This window comes from Leptonotus elevatus, chromosome 21, assembly GCF_054856555.1.
Source record: "Leptonotus elevatus isolate MCC_2025b chromosome 21, RoL_Lele_1.0, whole genome shotgun sequence".
NCBI lineage: Eukaryota > Metazoa > Chordata > Actinopteri > Syngnathiformes > Syngnathidae > Leptonotus > Leptonotus elevatus.
Genome location: NC_141259.1, coordinates 1777805 through 1794884, shown reverse-complemented (window position 1 = coordinate 1794884; position 17080 = coordinate 1777805). Strand labels below are relative to the sequence as shown.

Here is a 17080-nt window from a genome sequence, read left to right as displayed (position 1 = left end):
AAGAAATACACGTACGTGCAGAAAAATAATCATGCTCATTGTGATCTAGTCTTATCCAAATAAGTTATTTTTTGTTAGTAATGCTCCTCGATACAATTCTCTTGTATGGCGATGCGCAATTAATGTTATCTCTGATTGGTCAAATTCAGACTCAAGTAGGGCCTGGCAATAAATCAAATTAATTGAATAAATTAAATTTAAATTGAATCGTTGAAAATTTGCTAAATCGTGAAATGTATTTTGTCTTCTGGATTATTAAAAGCTGTTGTTATGTTCTGTTACATCCAGATGTTATTGTGAGTTGTAATTTTGCACAAGTGGTGGCAGAATGCTGGATGGTTGGTTTAAAATACTTTTTATTTTATTTTTTGGCCATATCGCTTAGCCTCAGACTAAAGTATACAATTAATCCAATATTCATTTGTTGCACGTCTTTGCAATACACATATTGCATGAGTCATTCGTGCGGCAAGATATTTTCCACATATTGTGCAGCCCTAGTATCTCCACCCTCCACTAATGTCTTGCTTCGGAAAACTGATTTCAACAACATTCAAAAAGAAATCTAGTCACCTGGTCAACTTTGGCGCAGTCTGATAGCTGTGTCTTCATCAGGTTGTGCTTCAGTGGAAACCTGGGGCAGATGAATAGAAAAATACCAATACAATTAAATTCTTACTAAGACTAGACTGCTATAATATAATTTCATGTAATCATGAATGTGCGACCAGTAATTCTAGTATGTCACATGTATGACACAATATCCAAATGTCATAAGAAATCACGATATGATAATTAACATGATATTGTGAGGTTAGCGATACTCACGATAACTGTAAAAGTAAAATAAAAAAACAAGTCACAATATTGTAAAAAATGAAATAAAAAAATAAAAAAATTATATTGAGACAAGAATGTACTTTTGCTTTTGAGTTTTAATTAATCTTTTATGTTTTGTCAAACCTTGCACGATATCCCCCCAAAAAAACAAAATTAAGTGTGACAACACACCATATAAACATACCATAGTGTTTTTCCATTGTAGCGAAATTCAAACATGAAAACCTTCCGGGCATCATGATTTCACGTTCCTGTTTGCTTAGAACTTCTCCTCGATATTCAGTAGGAAAGTCTCTCTTCTGAAAGGAGCAGGAACTGAACACTCCTCGACCTTACAAAGAAAAAAGGATACAACAGAAATATTTCATTATAACAATAATGAAAACTAGACCCATACTAAAGAATATTTTACCAATACTCACCTTTGAATTAATTAATATATTTTATGGTGAAGCCATTCTTGTCTTTACCTAAGGATGAAAAGTATGCTACCTCTTCTTTGGGTTTAACTTTTGCCCTCTGTGGCCTCATGACTGACATGTCTCACTGAAGATAATGATCTAAAGCTATAGAAAAAAATGAGTTTCAATCAGTTTGATAGGTAACTTGGTGCAGATGTCTTGAAGTTTATGGTATGGTAATTATGGTACACTGAAAGTCACAGTGTACCATAATAGCCTGTGCAGTGTGCAGTAAATGTGCCAACGAAAATAAAATACAGTGGATAGCACAGCTCTGCTAAATATTTGCATAAATTAAATGTAATGAACACTAACAGACTTTACTGAAATATTTCTATTGAAAGAACAAATTTAAGTAAACACAAATGCAGCAATTTACCAATACTTCATTTATACTGTACTGGTAATACTAAGCCATTGTATATTTTCACATCAAAAACCAGCCTGTTATTGCTTTCCTCTTAAAAATTGCAATTAGCATTCATCTTACTCAACAGACGGTTAGCTCTGCTATGCTAACCGTCGCTAACAGAAGCGTAGCAATTCTAAATAATTAGCTGCATCCATCATAATCAACAGATGGTTAGGTATGCTAACGTAAGCTTAGCTGCACTTACACTGGACTTGCATTATAAATCATTTTCGCGAAAGAGGGAGCAATGTACACAAGCGACCAACAACAACAGGAAAAATTCGAGCTTCAAACCTACCTCATTAGCACAGCTACACGCCATCACATCTCGTGAAGTAAATAGAGCCGGGGGCGGTTCTCTATCGGGGCTGCTAGATGACGTCACTTCCGTACTCAGGGCAATATAATAAATCCCGTTCAAATCAACAAATTGGTTCAGTCGTTGGATTATGAACTTTGTTGATAAGAGTGGCTATTGTTCTATGATTTACAGTGTCAATAAAAAAAAATAGATCACATTTAAAATGAACCCCAAAGGCTCATATATTAAATGAATTACCACAGACGAAAACAAAGGATATTATTGCTAGAATTATAGATCATTTTGTAATCATAAAATGTGATTTCAGTTTCAGTTTTTTAAAAAGGCTTTTTTTTCATTAACGAAAATGTTTTTTTGCTTTAGTAAATAAAATAACCTTGCTGCTGTCATACAGTTGCTGTCCGAGGATGTTTTAGTACTATACTTTAGTAATGGATGCATGTGTTTTTTGGCAAAATTGTGAGCGAGCCCAATTCCTTGGCTGAGAAGCAACCCTGCAAATGAATGGTCACATGATGCTTTCCTTTTGGCATGAAGCAGGACTGATGGTAGCGCTCACCTTTTCTTCTCCAGACAAGCATTTTTCCGGATGCCCCAAACATTTGGAAAGGGGGTTAATCAGAGACAATAACTCTCTTTTTCTTATTTTGGTCTGTATTTATGGAATCCCCTTTTCACTGGTCACACCAGGCCATCCTCCAAAAGTCTTACTCCCTCACCATGGGTGTAGATGCACTCATACCTGCTTACTGCCATTCCTGAGCAAGCTCTACACTGGTGGTGATGTCCTTATCCCGCAGCTGAATCAACTTTGGGAGATAGTCCTGGCATTTGCTGGATTTTCTTGGGTGCCCTGAAGCCTTCTTCACTTAAAGTTTGTAAGGTCACTAAAGGAAATTACTTTAATTTTCATGGCAAATAGGGACTTTGCAATTCATCTAATCACTATAACATTCTGGAGTACATGCAAATTGCCATCATAAAAAAACAATAATAATAAGTCAGCACTGGAGATTTTTAGAAAATCAATGTCATTCTCAAAACATTTGGCCACTGGTGTACAGAAAGATGTTACATTGTAAAGGCAGGATGGGATGTTAAATGATGAATCAATATACGGCACTGACAGTTTCTCTGTCTCTGCCTCCAGCTGTTCAAAGTGATGTGATAAACAGCTGTTAACCATTGTATATTTTCAAATAAACAACCACTGCAAGAATTAAATGCTGAAATATATAATTAAATGTCATAGTGTATTTCATTATTTAATTTATCTACTTAGGAATTGGTGGCTGCAAAAAAAAAAAAGGCTCTGCGTCTACAGACAAACATTCACAATACACAGCATTTTGAGAAAAAACGGAATTATGGGGACATGTGCGTAATTGTGGGGACAGGTGACGGTCAGCCAATCAAATGCTGTGAAATATACACTGGTGTGAATAATTCATGAAGTGGTGCATTACAAGGACCTTCCTACAGGGGGCGTCATCAAATACACAAAAATACACAAATTCATGTAATTATGGTTTACAAGGACATTGGCTAAAACTTTGGATTTAAGCCTTCTACAGCCCTAGAAGCACTTCTGCATTGAATGAATTATGAGGACATGGGCTGTGTCCTCATAATTCAAAATGTCCTCGCAGTGTTGCGTGTATTCAGGTGACATGTCCTCATAATACACAAAGGCAAACACACACACACACACACACACACACACACACACACACACACACACACACACACACAAGCAAGAGTGTGGGCGGTTTTGGACGCACACACACAGACACACACACACACACACACAGGCCCAGAGGTCAGTGATGCGAGAATCGGGGTCCAGGCAGGATAATTCGTCCATAGCGAGGATATGAGGCAATGAGGTCAAACCATTTGTAGACTGGCGAGCCCCAAAAGCAAACAGAAAAGAGCTTTAAACTGCATGTGCAATATAGTGAATTGAAGTGACAGACAGCTGGGTTAAGTGCTCTTTAGGCAGGACACTTGAAAAGTAACAATCTGCAATAATTGCTTAAATGTGAATGTCAGTGTTGCAATGAAATGGTAGCCGCTGGAGCATGAAAAGTGTTGACATTTACCGCTAAGCCAGCAGGTGTGGGCTGTCTCTTCTGTGGTAGCATTCCTGCACTTGACAGGAGCTGATGTGTTTTATGTATTGAGCTGGTTTGTTTGGAATAAGACTAAAATGTGCTTGGTGTTTAACATTTGGGGGCTCAAATCAGATTAAAATACATCAGGTAATGTCTGGAGAAGGTCCTTTAGCTCATTTGCGTGGATTGGTTGCAACTTTTCAAGACATGTATTTTCTCACTCAAATTCAAGTAAAAATAGACACCACGTGCCTTACTATAAGGCCGGGGAAGTGCCATTAAGTACTTTATCTGATTTCGGGGGAAATTTATGAAAATGAAGGCAACATACTGGGAAACTTCCAAAATCAAAATTCTATTTCATAAATTCAAAACCACGTAGCGTAAAATCCCGTCCATAATAGGGATGTAATGATATCCAAACAACACGATACGATAAATGAACCTCACAATAATGTGGGGAGGTTGGCGATATAAAAAACTCACAATACTGTGTAAAAACTTTAGATATTGCCCAAAAAAGTTTTTTTTCTTTTTCATTTGCTGATCAGGTGATAAGACTGCTTTATATGAGAGATAACCGCCACAGTGGCCAAAACATTCCCAATTAAAATTTAACTGCACTAAAAAACTAACCACCAGAGGGCACTACAACTGCACAACTGGAATACAACCTTATCTTTTTAACAGATGTGCTATCGTTATTCGTGAAATGATGATAATGATATTGTGACAACTTTAATATCGCGATATCATGATATTGTCGTTCCATCCGTAGCCAATAATATAATAATTTTTTCGACATATTAAAAAAAAAAAAGAATTATAGACATTTACTGATACCTAGAGTTTGTAGAAAACTGCATAGTTTCATTCCAACATGATATTTAATGTCTAATGTTTAAAATGTGTGTAGAAAAAAGTGTCTCGTTTCAAAAAAAAATTTGCGTGTACACGGTGGGCAAAATTAGAGAAGCCCACAGCAGCAACAATTGTTCATGCTATCCACGACGGAGCATTTTGTATACAAATCATTTTTCATGTGAAAAATCAAGTAAAATTTCAGAAAAAAATTGGCAATATCAGCAATAAACAAAAAGCTTGTTTCACTTTTATTAAAGAATAAATGACAATAATTTTTGATATACCCACAGGAATTATCAATAATCAATTAATTGTCAAAAACATGAATATCTCAAAAACTAGAGCCGAATGGTAATTTATGGACTCAGCACATTATATATTTATATTATATTAATATAAGAAAGGTGGCCAGTGTAATAAAGGATGCCAGCAAATCAGGGGAACATACTAAACACAAGTGCAAAGAAAAAAAAAACTGCTTTTAAAGGATAATTTTGGGGGTTCGTATTATATATGGGGCTTTGTAGGGGAGTTTAATGAGAATTTTGTTGGTAGCAGGTAAGAAGACTTTGAGCAGGAAATATTTGAAGAAACCATAAGTAAACGAATTGTTGTTGTCTAGTATTTTATAGAGAGAGTCATTGCTAACTTGAGATGTAAAATTGGGATATTTTGGTTAAAATGGCTTAACAATGTTGCAAATGTAAGACCTGACTTTGTATAATGGCACATTCTTACAACCGTACTAAATAACCTCTGTTATTGCTTTGTCCATATTATCACATTTCACACTTTGCATTGTCAGGTCAGTAGAACCCTTAGTCCCGCCACCTATGTGTGTGTGTGTGTGTTAACTTGTTTGTGGTTGTACAAGGGTGTGCTAGAGCCATACGACCAAGACTCATCGCCGCCAGCCAACTAACCTACTGTGTTTCGGCAATTAAATAACTCATCATTATACCTGCGTCCTTCTCACAAACTATCACTTAACAACTGTACTGTATACTTAATGGTATCTTAATAAGAGTTGTCTCAATAATTTTACCAAAGGTGGGCACTGTCAAGTCTGTCAATCTATCAGTGACTGACGTATGTTTAGTTGGCGATTGAAGATTGAGGGGAAACTTCATAAATTGACGGAAAAAGCACGGAAGTGGTTCTCATCCACCAACGTAATCGTCAATAACAGGGTCAGTACCAATTGATGGACTCCTGTTTTGTATTTATTGGTACAACTGTACGCACACTGCGGCATTTTTGCCGTAGAGAGAGAATTTAATGTGAAAACGCCACAGAGAAATCAATGTATTCAAGTTAGGTTTGTTTAGCAAGTGGCAACGTAAGATGGCCGCTGGTGGCTTCACTTCTTCCTACGGCACCATTAGCCGTTCAAGTTATTATATCATGGCATAATTAAGTAACTATGTAACACTGTAGCGCGGATGAACAAAAGCTGTTGTAAACAACAGTGTTGTGTACTTCCTGATTCTTTGTTTCCATTTAAATGTACCAGTATGTAGACTGTTCACCCCAAACTATTCTTGTTGTAGTGAATTGAAAAAAATAAAATAAAATAAAGTTATTTTCTACTTCTATTGAAGTGAAGTGTTTTTCATATGCCATAGACACTCTTCACTGCCTCCTATAGCCTGGGAGAATATAGAAAATATATATAGGGAAAGCCACGCAGAAAGTAGAACGATACAAAGAAGAACACCAGAATTTCAAAATGTAAGAATATCTCATTTTTAATACTTAATTTGAACTGGACTCATTACTTAATTCAGTTTGTTTATTTAAAAAAAAAAAGATTCGCCATGGTAATGACAATGATGGAAATTTACTGACGTCCTAAAATAGTGTCTGTAATTTAGCAATGGCGGAAGCACGGGTAAAATAACAATGATAGATTGAAGATGACGAACGGATGTCTGACTGTTGACAAATATCGCGCCCATATCAATATATTATTGTTTTTATTATTGGAGTTGTTGTAGTTTGTGTTGGTATAGAATTCCACTGGATCATACAGAAAGTTGATTCTAACAGTTTGTCCCTAAAAAAAAAAAAAGAAGAAGAAGAAGAAGAAGCCGTAAACAGGCCAGAATTCACTATTTAGATTTTATAATGGATGTGATCAGATTTGGCACAGGTTCCCAATGAAGTGTCTGTCGTCACTTCTATGCTGCATTCCACGCGAGTTGATAAACAGATGACGATAGCGATCAGAGCACACGTTTACTGTCACAACATGTGTGGCTTAATGTCTGCAGCTCTTGACAGTAGGTGGATAATAGGCCTTTGCGAGCAGATGGATATCTCAGATTTGGCTTCTTGCGCTGTTGTGCTATCAACAGCTCACTTTTGCAGTCTCCAGCTCGTCTCCTGTTTGCGGTACATGTCATACCTGTGTGTCAGGAGGAGAAGCGATTCCATCTCTTCTATCGCTATTTTTCGGGAATAAGGGATGTGAGGAAATGCATGTCGACAGTAAATAATTAATAGAAAACATCACAACTGTAGTGCTTGCATGTTTTGGGATTGTGGGGGCATTGTGGCGAAAACAAACGCAAGTGTAGGGTAAATAATGTAAAGTTCATACAGAAAAAAACAGGGGCATAGTCATCATTTCGGAAAAGGGAGGGACAATTTGTTCAGAAGTAAGTAGATTTCATAGCCACAAAACATGTATGTGAACTTGGGGACAGTTAATAATAAACCAAATTAACTCGTTCTGAGCTTTGCTGTAAACAGAATAGGGATCAGCAACCTTTAAGAAAGCACTTCATCAATAAGACAGAAGTTCATATACATGTTGCTTTACTGCGACTGTCTTCAAGATCTCTGCAATTCTTATTCATTTCATTTCCAACATTCTAAAGACTCAGATGAGAAAAAGCAATATTTGTGCAGGGTCCAATTTTGTGCCTTCTCCAACATCCTGTCCTCTTTTGAAACAGGCTCAGCATTCCAGCGATTGTGGCATTGCATTAAATAAATAAAATAAAATAAAATAAAATACACTGACTGGTATGACAACAACAACAGCAAAACCCAAAACATTTGTCTTCCAACACAATGCGCTCTTATGTAATGCATTGCTTACAAGCAGTCACGGCAGTCATGATTTGTTGGTCTTTGGGAAAACACTAGCATGGTCAGGAAGCCAACATGTTTGCAAGAATGTACCATTTTAAATTCAACAATACAATCAGAATTTTAAATAATTTTGAATGTAACGGACAGATGGACCTCCGTGAGTCATCACCTTATCGTGGTGGAGGGGTTTGCGTGTCCCAATGAACCTGGGAGCTATGTTGTCCGGGGCTTCATGCCCCTGGTAGGGCCACCCATGGCAAACAGGTCCTAGGTGAGGGACCAGACAAAGCATGGCTCGAAAGACCCCAATGATGAATACAAACTTTGGATTTTCGTTTCCCTTGCCCGGACGCGGGTCACCGGGGCCCCCCTCTGGAGCTAGGCCTGGAGGTGGGGCTCGAAGGCGAGCGTCTGGTGGCCGGGCCTACACCCATGGGGCCCGGCCGGGCACAGCCCGAAAAGGCAACGTGGGTCCCCCCTCCCATGGGCTCACCACCGGTGGAAGGGGCCAAAGGGGTCGGGTGCGCAGTGAGCTGGGTGGCAGCCAAAGGCGGGGGCCTTGGCGGTCCGACCCTCGGCTACTGAAGCTAGTTCTGGGGACATGGAATGTCACCTCTCTGACAGGGAAGGAGCCCGAGCTGGTGTGCGAGGCTGAGAAGTTCCGACTAGATATAGTCGGACTCACCTCCACACACGGCTTGGGTTCTGGTACCAATCCTCTCGAGAGGGGCTGGACCCTCTTCCACTCTGGAGTTGCCCACGGTGAGAGGCGCAGAGCAGGTGTGGGCATACTCATTGCCCCCCGGCTGCGCGCCTGTGCGTTGGGGTTTACCCCGGTGAACGAGAGGGTAGCCTCCCTCCGCCTACGGGTGGGGGGACGGGTCCTGACTGTTGTTTGTGCTTATGCACCGAACAACAGCTCAGAGTACCCACCCTTTCTGGAGTCCTTGGAGGGTGTGCTGGAGAGCGCTCCCCCCGGGGACTCCCTCGTTCTGCTGGGGGACTTCAACGCTCACGTGGGTAATGACAGTGAGACCTGGAGGGACGTGATTGGGAGGAACGGCCCCCCCCGATCGAAACCCGAGCGGTGTTTTGTTGTTGGACTTCTGTGCTCGTCACGGACTGACCATAACGAACACCATGTTCAAGCACAAGGGTGTCCACATGTGCACTTGGCACCAGGACACCCTAGGCCGCAGTTCGATGATCGACTTTGTAGTCGTGTCATCGGATTTGCGGCCGTATGTGTTGGACACTCGGGTTAAGAGAGGGGCGGAGCTGTCAACTGATCACCACCTGGTGGTGTGTTGGCTCCGATGGCGGGGTAAGATGCTGGTCCGACCAGGCAGGCCCAAACGTATTGTGAGGGTCTGCTGGGAACGTCTGGCAGAATCCCCTGTCAGAAAGAGTTTCAACGCCCACCTCCGGCAGAGCTTCTCCGTTGTCCCGGGGGAGGCGGGGGACGTTGAGTCCGAATGGACCATGTTCCGTGCTTCCATTGTTGAAGCGGCCGATCGGAGCTGTGGCCGTAAGGTGGTTGGTGCCTGTCGGGGCGGCAATCCTCGAACCCGCTGGTGGACACCAGCGGTAAGGGATGCCGTCAAGCTGAAGAAGGAGTCCTATTGGGCCTTTTTGGCCTGTGGGACTCCGGAGGCTGCTGACAGGTACCGGCTGGCCAAGCGGAATGCGGCTTCGGTGGTCGCTGAGGCAAAAACTCGGACATGGGAGGAGTTCGGTGAGGCCATGGAGAACGACTTCCGGACGGCTTCGAGGAAATTCTGGTCCACCATCCGGCGTCTCAGGAGGGGAAAGCAGTGCGCCATTAACACTGTGTATAGTGGAGATGGGGTGCTGTTGACCTCGACTTGGGACGTCGTGAATCGGTGGGGAGAATACTTCGAAGACCTCCTCAATTCCACCAACACGCCTTCCTTTGAGGAAGCAGGGTCTGGGGACTCTGAGGTGGGCCCCCCTATCTCTGGGGTCGAAATCACTGAAGTGGTTGGAAAGCTTCTCGGTGGCAGGGCCTCGGGGGTGGATGAGGTTCGGCCGGAGTTCCTAAAGGCTCTGGATGTAGTGGGGCTGTCGTGGTTGACACGTCTCTACAACATCGCGTGGACATCAGGGACAGTGCCTCTGGATTGGCAGACCGGGGTGGTGGTTCCTCTTTTTAAGAAGGGGGACCGGAGGGTGTGTTCCAACTTTAGAGGGATCACACTCCTCAGCCTCCCAGGTAAGGTCTATTCGGGGGTGCTGCAGAGGAGGATCCGTCGGGAAGTTGAATCTCGGATTCAGGAGGAGCAGTGTGGTTTTCGTCCCGGCCGTGGAACAGTGGACCAGCTCTACACCCTCAGCAGGATCCTTGAGGGTGCGTGGGAGTTCGCCCAACCAGTCCACATGTGTTTTGTGGACTTGGAGAAGGCGTTTGACCGTGTCCCTCGGGGAGTCCTGTGGGGGGTGCTTCGGGAGTATGGGGTACCGGGCCCCCTGATACGGGCTATTCGGTCCCTGTACGACCGATGTCAGAGTTTGGTCCGCATTGCCGGCAGTAAGTCGAATTCGTTTCCTGTGAGGGTCGGACTCCGCCAAGGTTGCCCTTTGTCACCGATTCTGTTCGTAATTTTTATGGACAGAATTTCTAGGCGCAGCCGGAGTGTCGAGGGGGTACGGTTTGGTGGCCTCAACATTGCATCTCTGCTTTTTGCAGATGATGTGGTGCTGCTGGCTTCTTCAAGCCGTGATCTCCAGCTCTCGCTGGAGCGGTTTGCAGCCGAGTGTGAAGCGGTTGGGATGAGGATCAGCACCTCCAAATCCGAGACCATGGTCCTCAGTCGGAAAAGGGTGGAGTGCTCTCTGCGGGTCGGGGATGAGGTCCTGCCCCAAGTGGAGGAGTTCAAGTATCTTGGGGTCTTGTTCACGAGTGAGGGTAGGTTAGAGCGGGAGATCGACAGACGGATCGGTGCAGCGTCTGCAGTGATGCGGACGCTGTATCGGTCCGTTGTGGTGAAGAAGGAGCTGAGCCTAAAGGCAAAGCTCTCGATTTACCGGTCGATCTACGTTCCTGTCCTCACCTATGGTCACGAGCTGTGGGTCGTGACCGAAAGAACGAGATCCCGGATACAAGCGGCCGAAATGAGTTTCCTCCGCAGGGTAGCCGGGCTCTCCCTTAGAGATAGGGTGAGAAGCTCGGTCATTCGGGAGGGACTCAGCGTCGAGCCGCTACTCCTCCACGTTGAGAGGAACCAGTTGAGGTGGCTGGGGCATCTGGTTCGGATGCCTCCTGGGCGCCTCCCTGGGGAGGTGTTCCGGGCATGTCCTACCGGTAGGAGGCCCCGGGGACGACCCAGGACACGCTGGAGAGACTACGTCTCACGGCTGGCCTGGGAACGCCTTGGGATCCCATCGGAGGAGCTGGCTGAAGTGGCTAGGGAGAGGGAAGTCTGGGCTTCCCTGCTAAAGCTGCTGCCCCCGCGACCCGACCCCGGATAAGCGGAATTGAAGACGGAACGGAACGGAACGGACAGATGGACGTATAACAGCACGAGAATATTCTATTAAAAAATGCATCACAAGATTGTGGAGTTTCCTCCTGCAAGATTTTCTGTCCTGGATGCCCTTTTTTGCTTAGTGATTTATATGACACCTGAGCCCAGCATTGACTTGGAACTCAAAACACTCCAAAAACAACGACTCTCATCTAAATACCACAGCTTTTAAAAATGGAAAAAACACGAGTTATTTGTCCTGTTCCTGAAGCTTGTTTAATCACGTATAAGCCAGTGTTTCTTCATTGATATTCTGGAACCGACTGATAAGTGAGTAACATTGTAAAGTTGGATGAAACCTCATTGTTCCAACTGTAAGACCGCAGCATACTTCCCAAGAATTCAGCTCAAGAAGCATCAAAAGATTAACTGCAAGTTTTGCTTTTTTTGGGCTTTTTTTTTTTTAAACAAAACTTAGCTCCAGTGCCATCTTATGCAACAGTCACTTGTTAAAGTTCAAGAGGAACCGTACAGTTGTAACATCATCTTGTAAAAAAAAATGTTTATTGAATTAAAAAGTGTCATCTTCTTTTCTGATGTTTTATGGAAACTATTTTTTTCCATTATTATTATCACCTGTATTGCTGATTGGCTATGAAAATTTCACACTCACACCTATAGACAACTTGGTCTTCACTTCACATGTTTGTTTTTGGAAAGCAGGATCAAACCCATGCAAGCACACGGAGAAGAAAGGGATTCAAACCCAGAACCTCAAAACTGTGAGGCAGACAGGTTAACCACCAGTTTACAATGCTGTCATGGTGTCAATTTTAAATTGAAATAAATAAATAAACAAATACCCTTCCTTGCCCATAGAGGGCCACATGAAGGGCCCTAATTTCGTAGACCGGTACCCACTAGTACTCTCACTATCGAGGCTTTTTAAAATAAATTATACTATTGACTATTCTATCAATTAATCGAGTAATTGCCCCCAAAAATGTTTAAAAAAAAATTTGCCCCCATTTTTTAGTATCATCTATAGGCTACATATGCATTATTAAACGCCAACAAAATTAGCCCATGCTGAATGGTTAGCAATTCCAATAAGCATTAGCGCGCTAGCGATTAGCACCTAATCTACCATTTAGTTCGTACATCATTATATCTACATTACACGTGATAGTGTCTTAAAAAAACACTTACACTTACAGACGATACTTCAACACATTGCTCCATGAAGTCAACTTGCGTGCTAGCGATTAGCACTCAAGGTAAACAAACACTAATGACAATATAGTTTACACATACATCTACATTACACATGTAATAGTGACTTAAAAGTCACTTACAGATAGTGCTTCAACAATAATCCATGGGTAAGGGTTTTGAAGAAGCTCAATGCGTTATATTGTCTTGAAAAAAAACACTAAGTCAGTGAGTGTTTTTTAAGCAGACAAATAGCATATGCCATGCGGCCACTAGATAGTACACTAACAGAAGAAATCAGACCACAGCTACCATTGCAATACTGCGTGTGTCTGCAAAAAAAAAAGAAGTCTGTGTATAAAACATGCACACCGTTAAACTGCGCTAGACTTGCACTCGGCATGAAAAGGCCCGAAATGTCTGAAGTAGCTTTCAAAACAATGCCATGAAAACAAGCCAAAGGACCTTTTGCAGGCAAATCCTGACAGTGTTTAACTTTTTACACTTTGATTTTATGATGGTGACAGTTTGATCAAGGCACCAATTACTTTTTCAATATCTGAGGTCGACCTGCATCCCATAGCAACTTTTGCAAGTGTTATTCTATTGGTGTGAAGCGGTAAAAGTAGTAAAGAGGCCTGCTCTGGTGATAGATTACTAACGTCTGCGCTTGGGCAGCAGGTGTGTAGGCGTGTGAGTGTGTGTGTGTGAGTATATGCATATGTCTGGCCTGGGCCGGAGTGCTCCCAGATTTGAAGGAGGAAGCCGGCGTCAGGGCCGGGAGATGGATCCCTCCCGTGGGATCTGATAAATAAGGAAAAATATCTTTGAAAAAGGGGAAAGCAGCTGTTTCCAAAGGAGAAGTCCAAAAATCAGTGGCTTTGCATTCCACAGTCACGAGGTCGAATTACTATTTTTTGTCTCTGTGAACCAGTGGTGTAGTCCGGGAACTACGCTGGTTTACGGCATATACCCACTTCTTTATTAGTCAAGTTTACGTGAACCCACTTCTAAATCCTCAATTTTGCGTCTACCTACTTCTGAATCCTCCTGAATGCTCAGTTTTTGCGCACCATTCAGTCATGACCACTGGTATGTATATATTGCTGGATCGGCTCTGCTATCGACTATCCAGTAATATATAAATCAGTGGTCATGACCCACCCTCCGCTGCATCTCACCGGCTGGCCTGCACTCGCTGCCTTATTGGTTAATTAAAGACATGAGGACTGATGCGCCAATCGGAGAATGAAATGGGCAGGTCATGCCGAGGACTTTATTGCTAATACGTGAGGTGCCAAATGCCAATACCACTCCAGTTGATTGACAGGTCATTCCGTCTCCTGCGCAATGATAGTAATTGTGAGCGAGGCGGAAGTAAATAAACGGTGAGTGACGGCATGTATCCAAACAACATACTGTACATACTACGAAAACATCATTCACAGGTAAGTTTTAAAGTCGTTTCCAAATAAATCATTGTTTTAAACTACTGGCAGCAATGTGACTGACAGAGGAGGATTTTGTCGCCAATACATTGTCGTTAAACTGTGCGTTTAGGCTAGGCTTACATTCTGAAATGTAATGTTATCCTAACATTAGCAATTTAAATGATCTAATTAGACCTAAACTAGCTGGATTAGGATAATGTAGGGAACCTGTGTAATTGTTTCAGCAATTGTATAATCAACCCAGTTTGCAAACACTTTTATGCTAGACTGTAATGTTTGATGAATGAAACTGTAATAAATGCCCAGACCAGAGATTATCTCAGTGTCTATGAAGCTTTCCCCCTCTTATTTTTAGGTCTAAATAACTTTTGCCAAGTTATTGTATAGCCTACTGTAAACAGTAACGTAAAGTATTATAGTATTGTATTGTCGTATTGTATTATTGTGCGTAATTACAAATAACAACATTTTCTTACATGTCACTGTTTTTAAAACAGGGTGTTTTTTTAGAAGCAAGTACCGGTACCAGTAAGTAAAATTTTGAGTACTGTATACCCACTTTTCCAGGGAGCACTACACCACTGCTGTTAACATCTCATTTTCTCTGCCATTCCCAGCACTTTTTCTCCCCCCTCTTTCATGTAACATCACCCGACCCTCACCCCTTTGTCTGCTTTTTTCCCCGCCACTCTCTCTGTCATAAAGGCGGCCTAACGTGACGTCGGCGCACATCTCTGTTGTGAGGTAAGCGCAGAGCATTTCAGAAGCTTACAAGCAAGAGCTCTTGATCCACTGATGAGTCGGTCGATAGTGGAGGCTTACATATAAGCCAAACCGCTAGTTTTACACACAGGCGATGCTCTAAAAACAGCATTGGTAACCGGATGCAAACAACCAGTGTGGCTAAGATGACATCCACCAATGTGAAAAACAAATTGGAATTGTGTGAATTATATGTTATCCAATGTATAATAAATTGTTCTTAAGATGATTTGTATTGATCTTTCTGAATGTTTTGAACTCCTCTTTTTTTTGCAGCTTTTGCATAAACCCAGCGCTTCTCAATTATAATTTTTTTACACCTCACCAGAAGAAAAAAAATATTTGCCCCACGACCCCCCTCCCCTCAACTCTCCACCGTGAACTATAAAAAGTAGGGATGTTCGATACCACATTTTTTTAGACCGATACCAATACTGAAATCTTCAGTATTCACCAATACCGATACCAAGTGCCGATACCATTAGTACTTATGATACATTAAATTTCCCCAAAAAACAATGACAGATATATATTTTTAAATGTTATATACAGTATAACCCAACTACAGCAAATTTCCTTAAAATTGAATGAAATTAATGGCAATTATATTTTTTCAATTTGCTCAGAAAGTCATTTTGCATAGCACACAATAAAATGTTTTTATTTATTTATTGATAAATAGGATGAAACAAATAATCCAGTGGCCAGGGGAAAAAAGTCACAATCAAAATATGTGGTCGTACAACTTATTTTTAAGGAATAGAGTGAAGTGCAAAGAATTAAATTCAATACAATAGTGTTTCAAGTAATTTAGTAATATCTACCATGTTAAGAATTCCTCAAGCTGTTTAGTGTGTGCTGTTTAATTATATCTTGTTTTGAAATCCATGCTTTTAATTTGCAAGGCTCATCGTTTCCTGTTTCACATTCTCCCTTCGTCATTAATCTCGATTATGAATTCTCTATTATAAAACCTAAAGGGAAACGAAAAAGCCACATTACAAATATAACGTAGTATGTATAAGTGCTGTAATTAGCGTCTGCGAGGGGCGTAAACTGCACCATTCTATTATTAGCACCGCAGCTTGACGACGTTAACGAGGCAAATAAGCGCGTGGCCATTTTATGATTTGTAACTAGAAATTAGACAAATTTAATATTTCCATTTATTTCATGCATTTGTAAGGAAATTGCTGTATTGGGATACACAGATCTTTCTTTAAAATAATCTCATTATTTTGGGGGGAAATTTTATGCATTTAAAAAAACTAGTGGTATTGGTACTTGGTATCGGTGCATGGTGTCTGTGACTATTCAAGAGTTGAATGCTCGTACTGGTATCGGTCTGTAAAAAAGTAGTATACTGTATTTGTTTTTTGAAAATCAATTTTTGTAATGCTCATGAGAAAGCACATTAATGTATACACAGTAATACGTATATTGCTGCTATATAAATACCGTACATGATGTATTTTAGTCATTTTGTGCCTGAGGGATGAACCACATTTCTAATTTTGGGTTTTTGAGCTGAACAAGTTGAGGAAACCCTGCATTAAGGCTTCCATCTGTCAAACTGTAAAAAGTCTAAGTGGCATTTATCTACTTTTTCCCCCCCTTTAGAATCTAAATGAAACACTATGATGTAAAAGTGTATGTTGAAATGTGACAGAAACTAACAATCCAAATACTGTATATTGAAAATGGAAAATGGGTCAATTAGATGATGACCAGAGTGGAAAGGTTCTAACAGGAAAAGCAAAGCATGTTTCTCCTCAAATGCTCACATTGTAAGCGCAACTCAAACATGGGTTGGCACTTGATTGCAAAAGACGGAAAGTAAAATTCAACACATGATTTACATACAGTATGTAAAGACAATCTGTGTACATGAGAAATAACTCTGAATGCTCTTATTGGAAATGTCTCATCCCTTCTTCTATTGCCTTCCTTCCAACAACTGTCCGATTCTGACAGTTTTCCTGCCCGTATCGCGTTTGGAAAGCCCAACTAGGGGGTCAACGGAGGGCTCGTAAATTTGTCAGTGGCGGTGAGGTCGAA

General features: G+C 41.5%; 2 protein-coding genes across 3 annotated transcripts in view; both read right to left on the bottom strand.

Moving 5' to 3' along the window:
* The window catches only part of LOC147155545 (uncharacterized), a 14024-nt gene extending 10246 nt beyond the window's left edge, over positions 1 to 3778 (bottom strand). The window contains exons 1-4 of one of the 2 annotated variants that reach the window (XM_086066246.1): positions 2012 to 3778; positions 1263 to 1406; positions 1025 to 1171; positions 574 to 634 (exon numbers count right to left, since the gene is read on the bottom strand). In XM_086066246.1, the coding sequence (XP_085922372.1) occupies positions 574 to 634; positions 1025 to 1059 (96 nt within the window). In that variant the 5' untranslated portion in view covers positions 1060 to 1171; positions 1263 to 1406; positions 2012 to 3778. Of the gene's footprint in view, positions 1 to 573; positions 635 to 1024; positions 1172 to 1262 lie in introns of both variants that reach the window. The other variant, XM_086066247.1, reaches the window with a different exon arrangement.
* The window catches only part of bmp6 (bone morphogenetic protein 6), a 71023-nt gene that overhangs the window by 41061 nt on the left and 12882 nt on the right, over positions 1 to 17080 (bottom strand). The gene's annotated exons all lie outside the window — the stretch shown is intronic.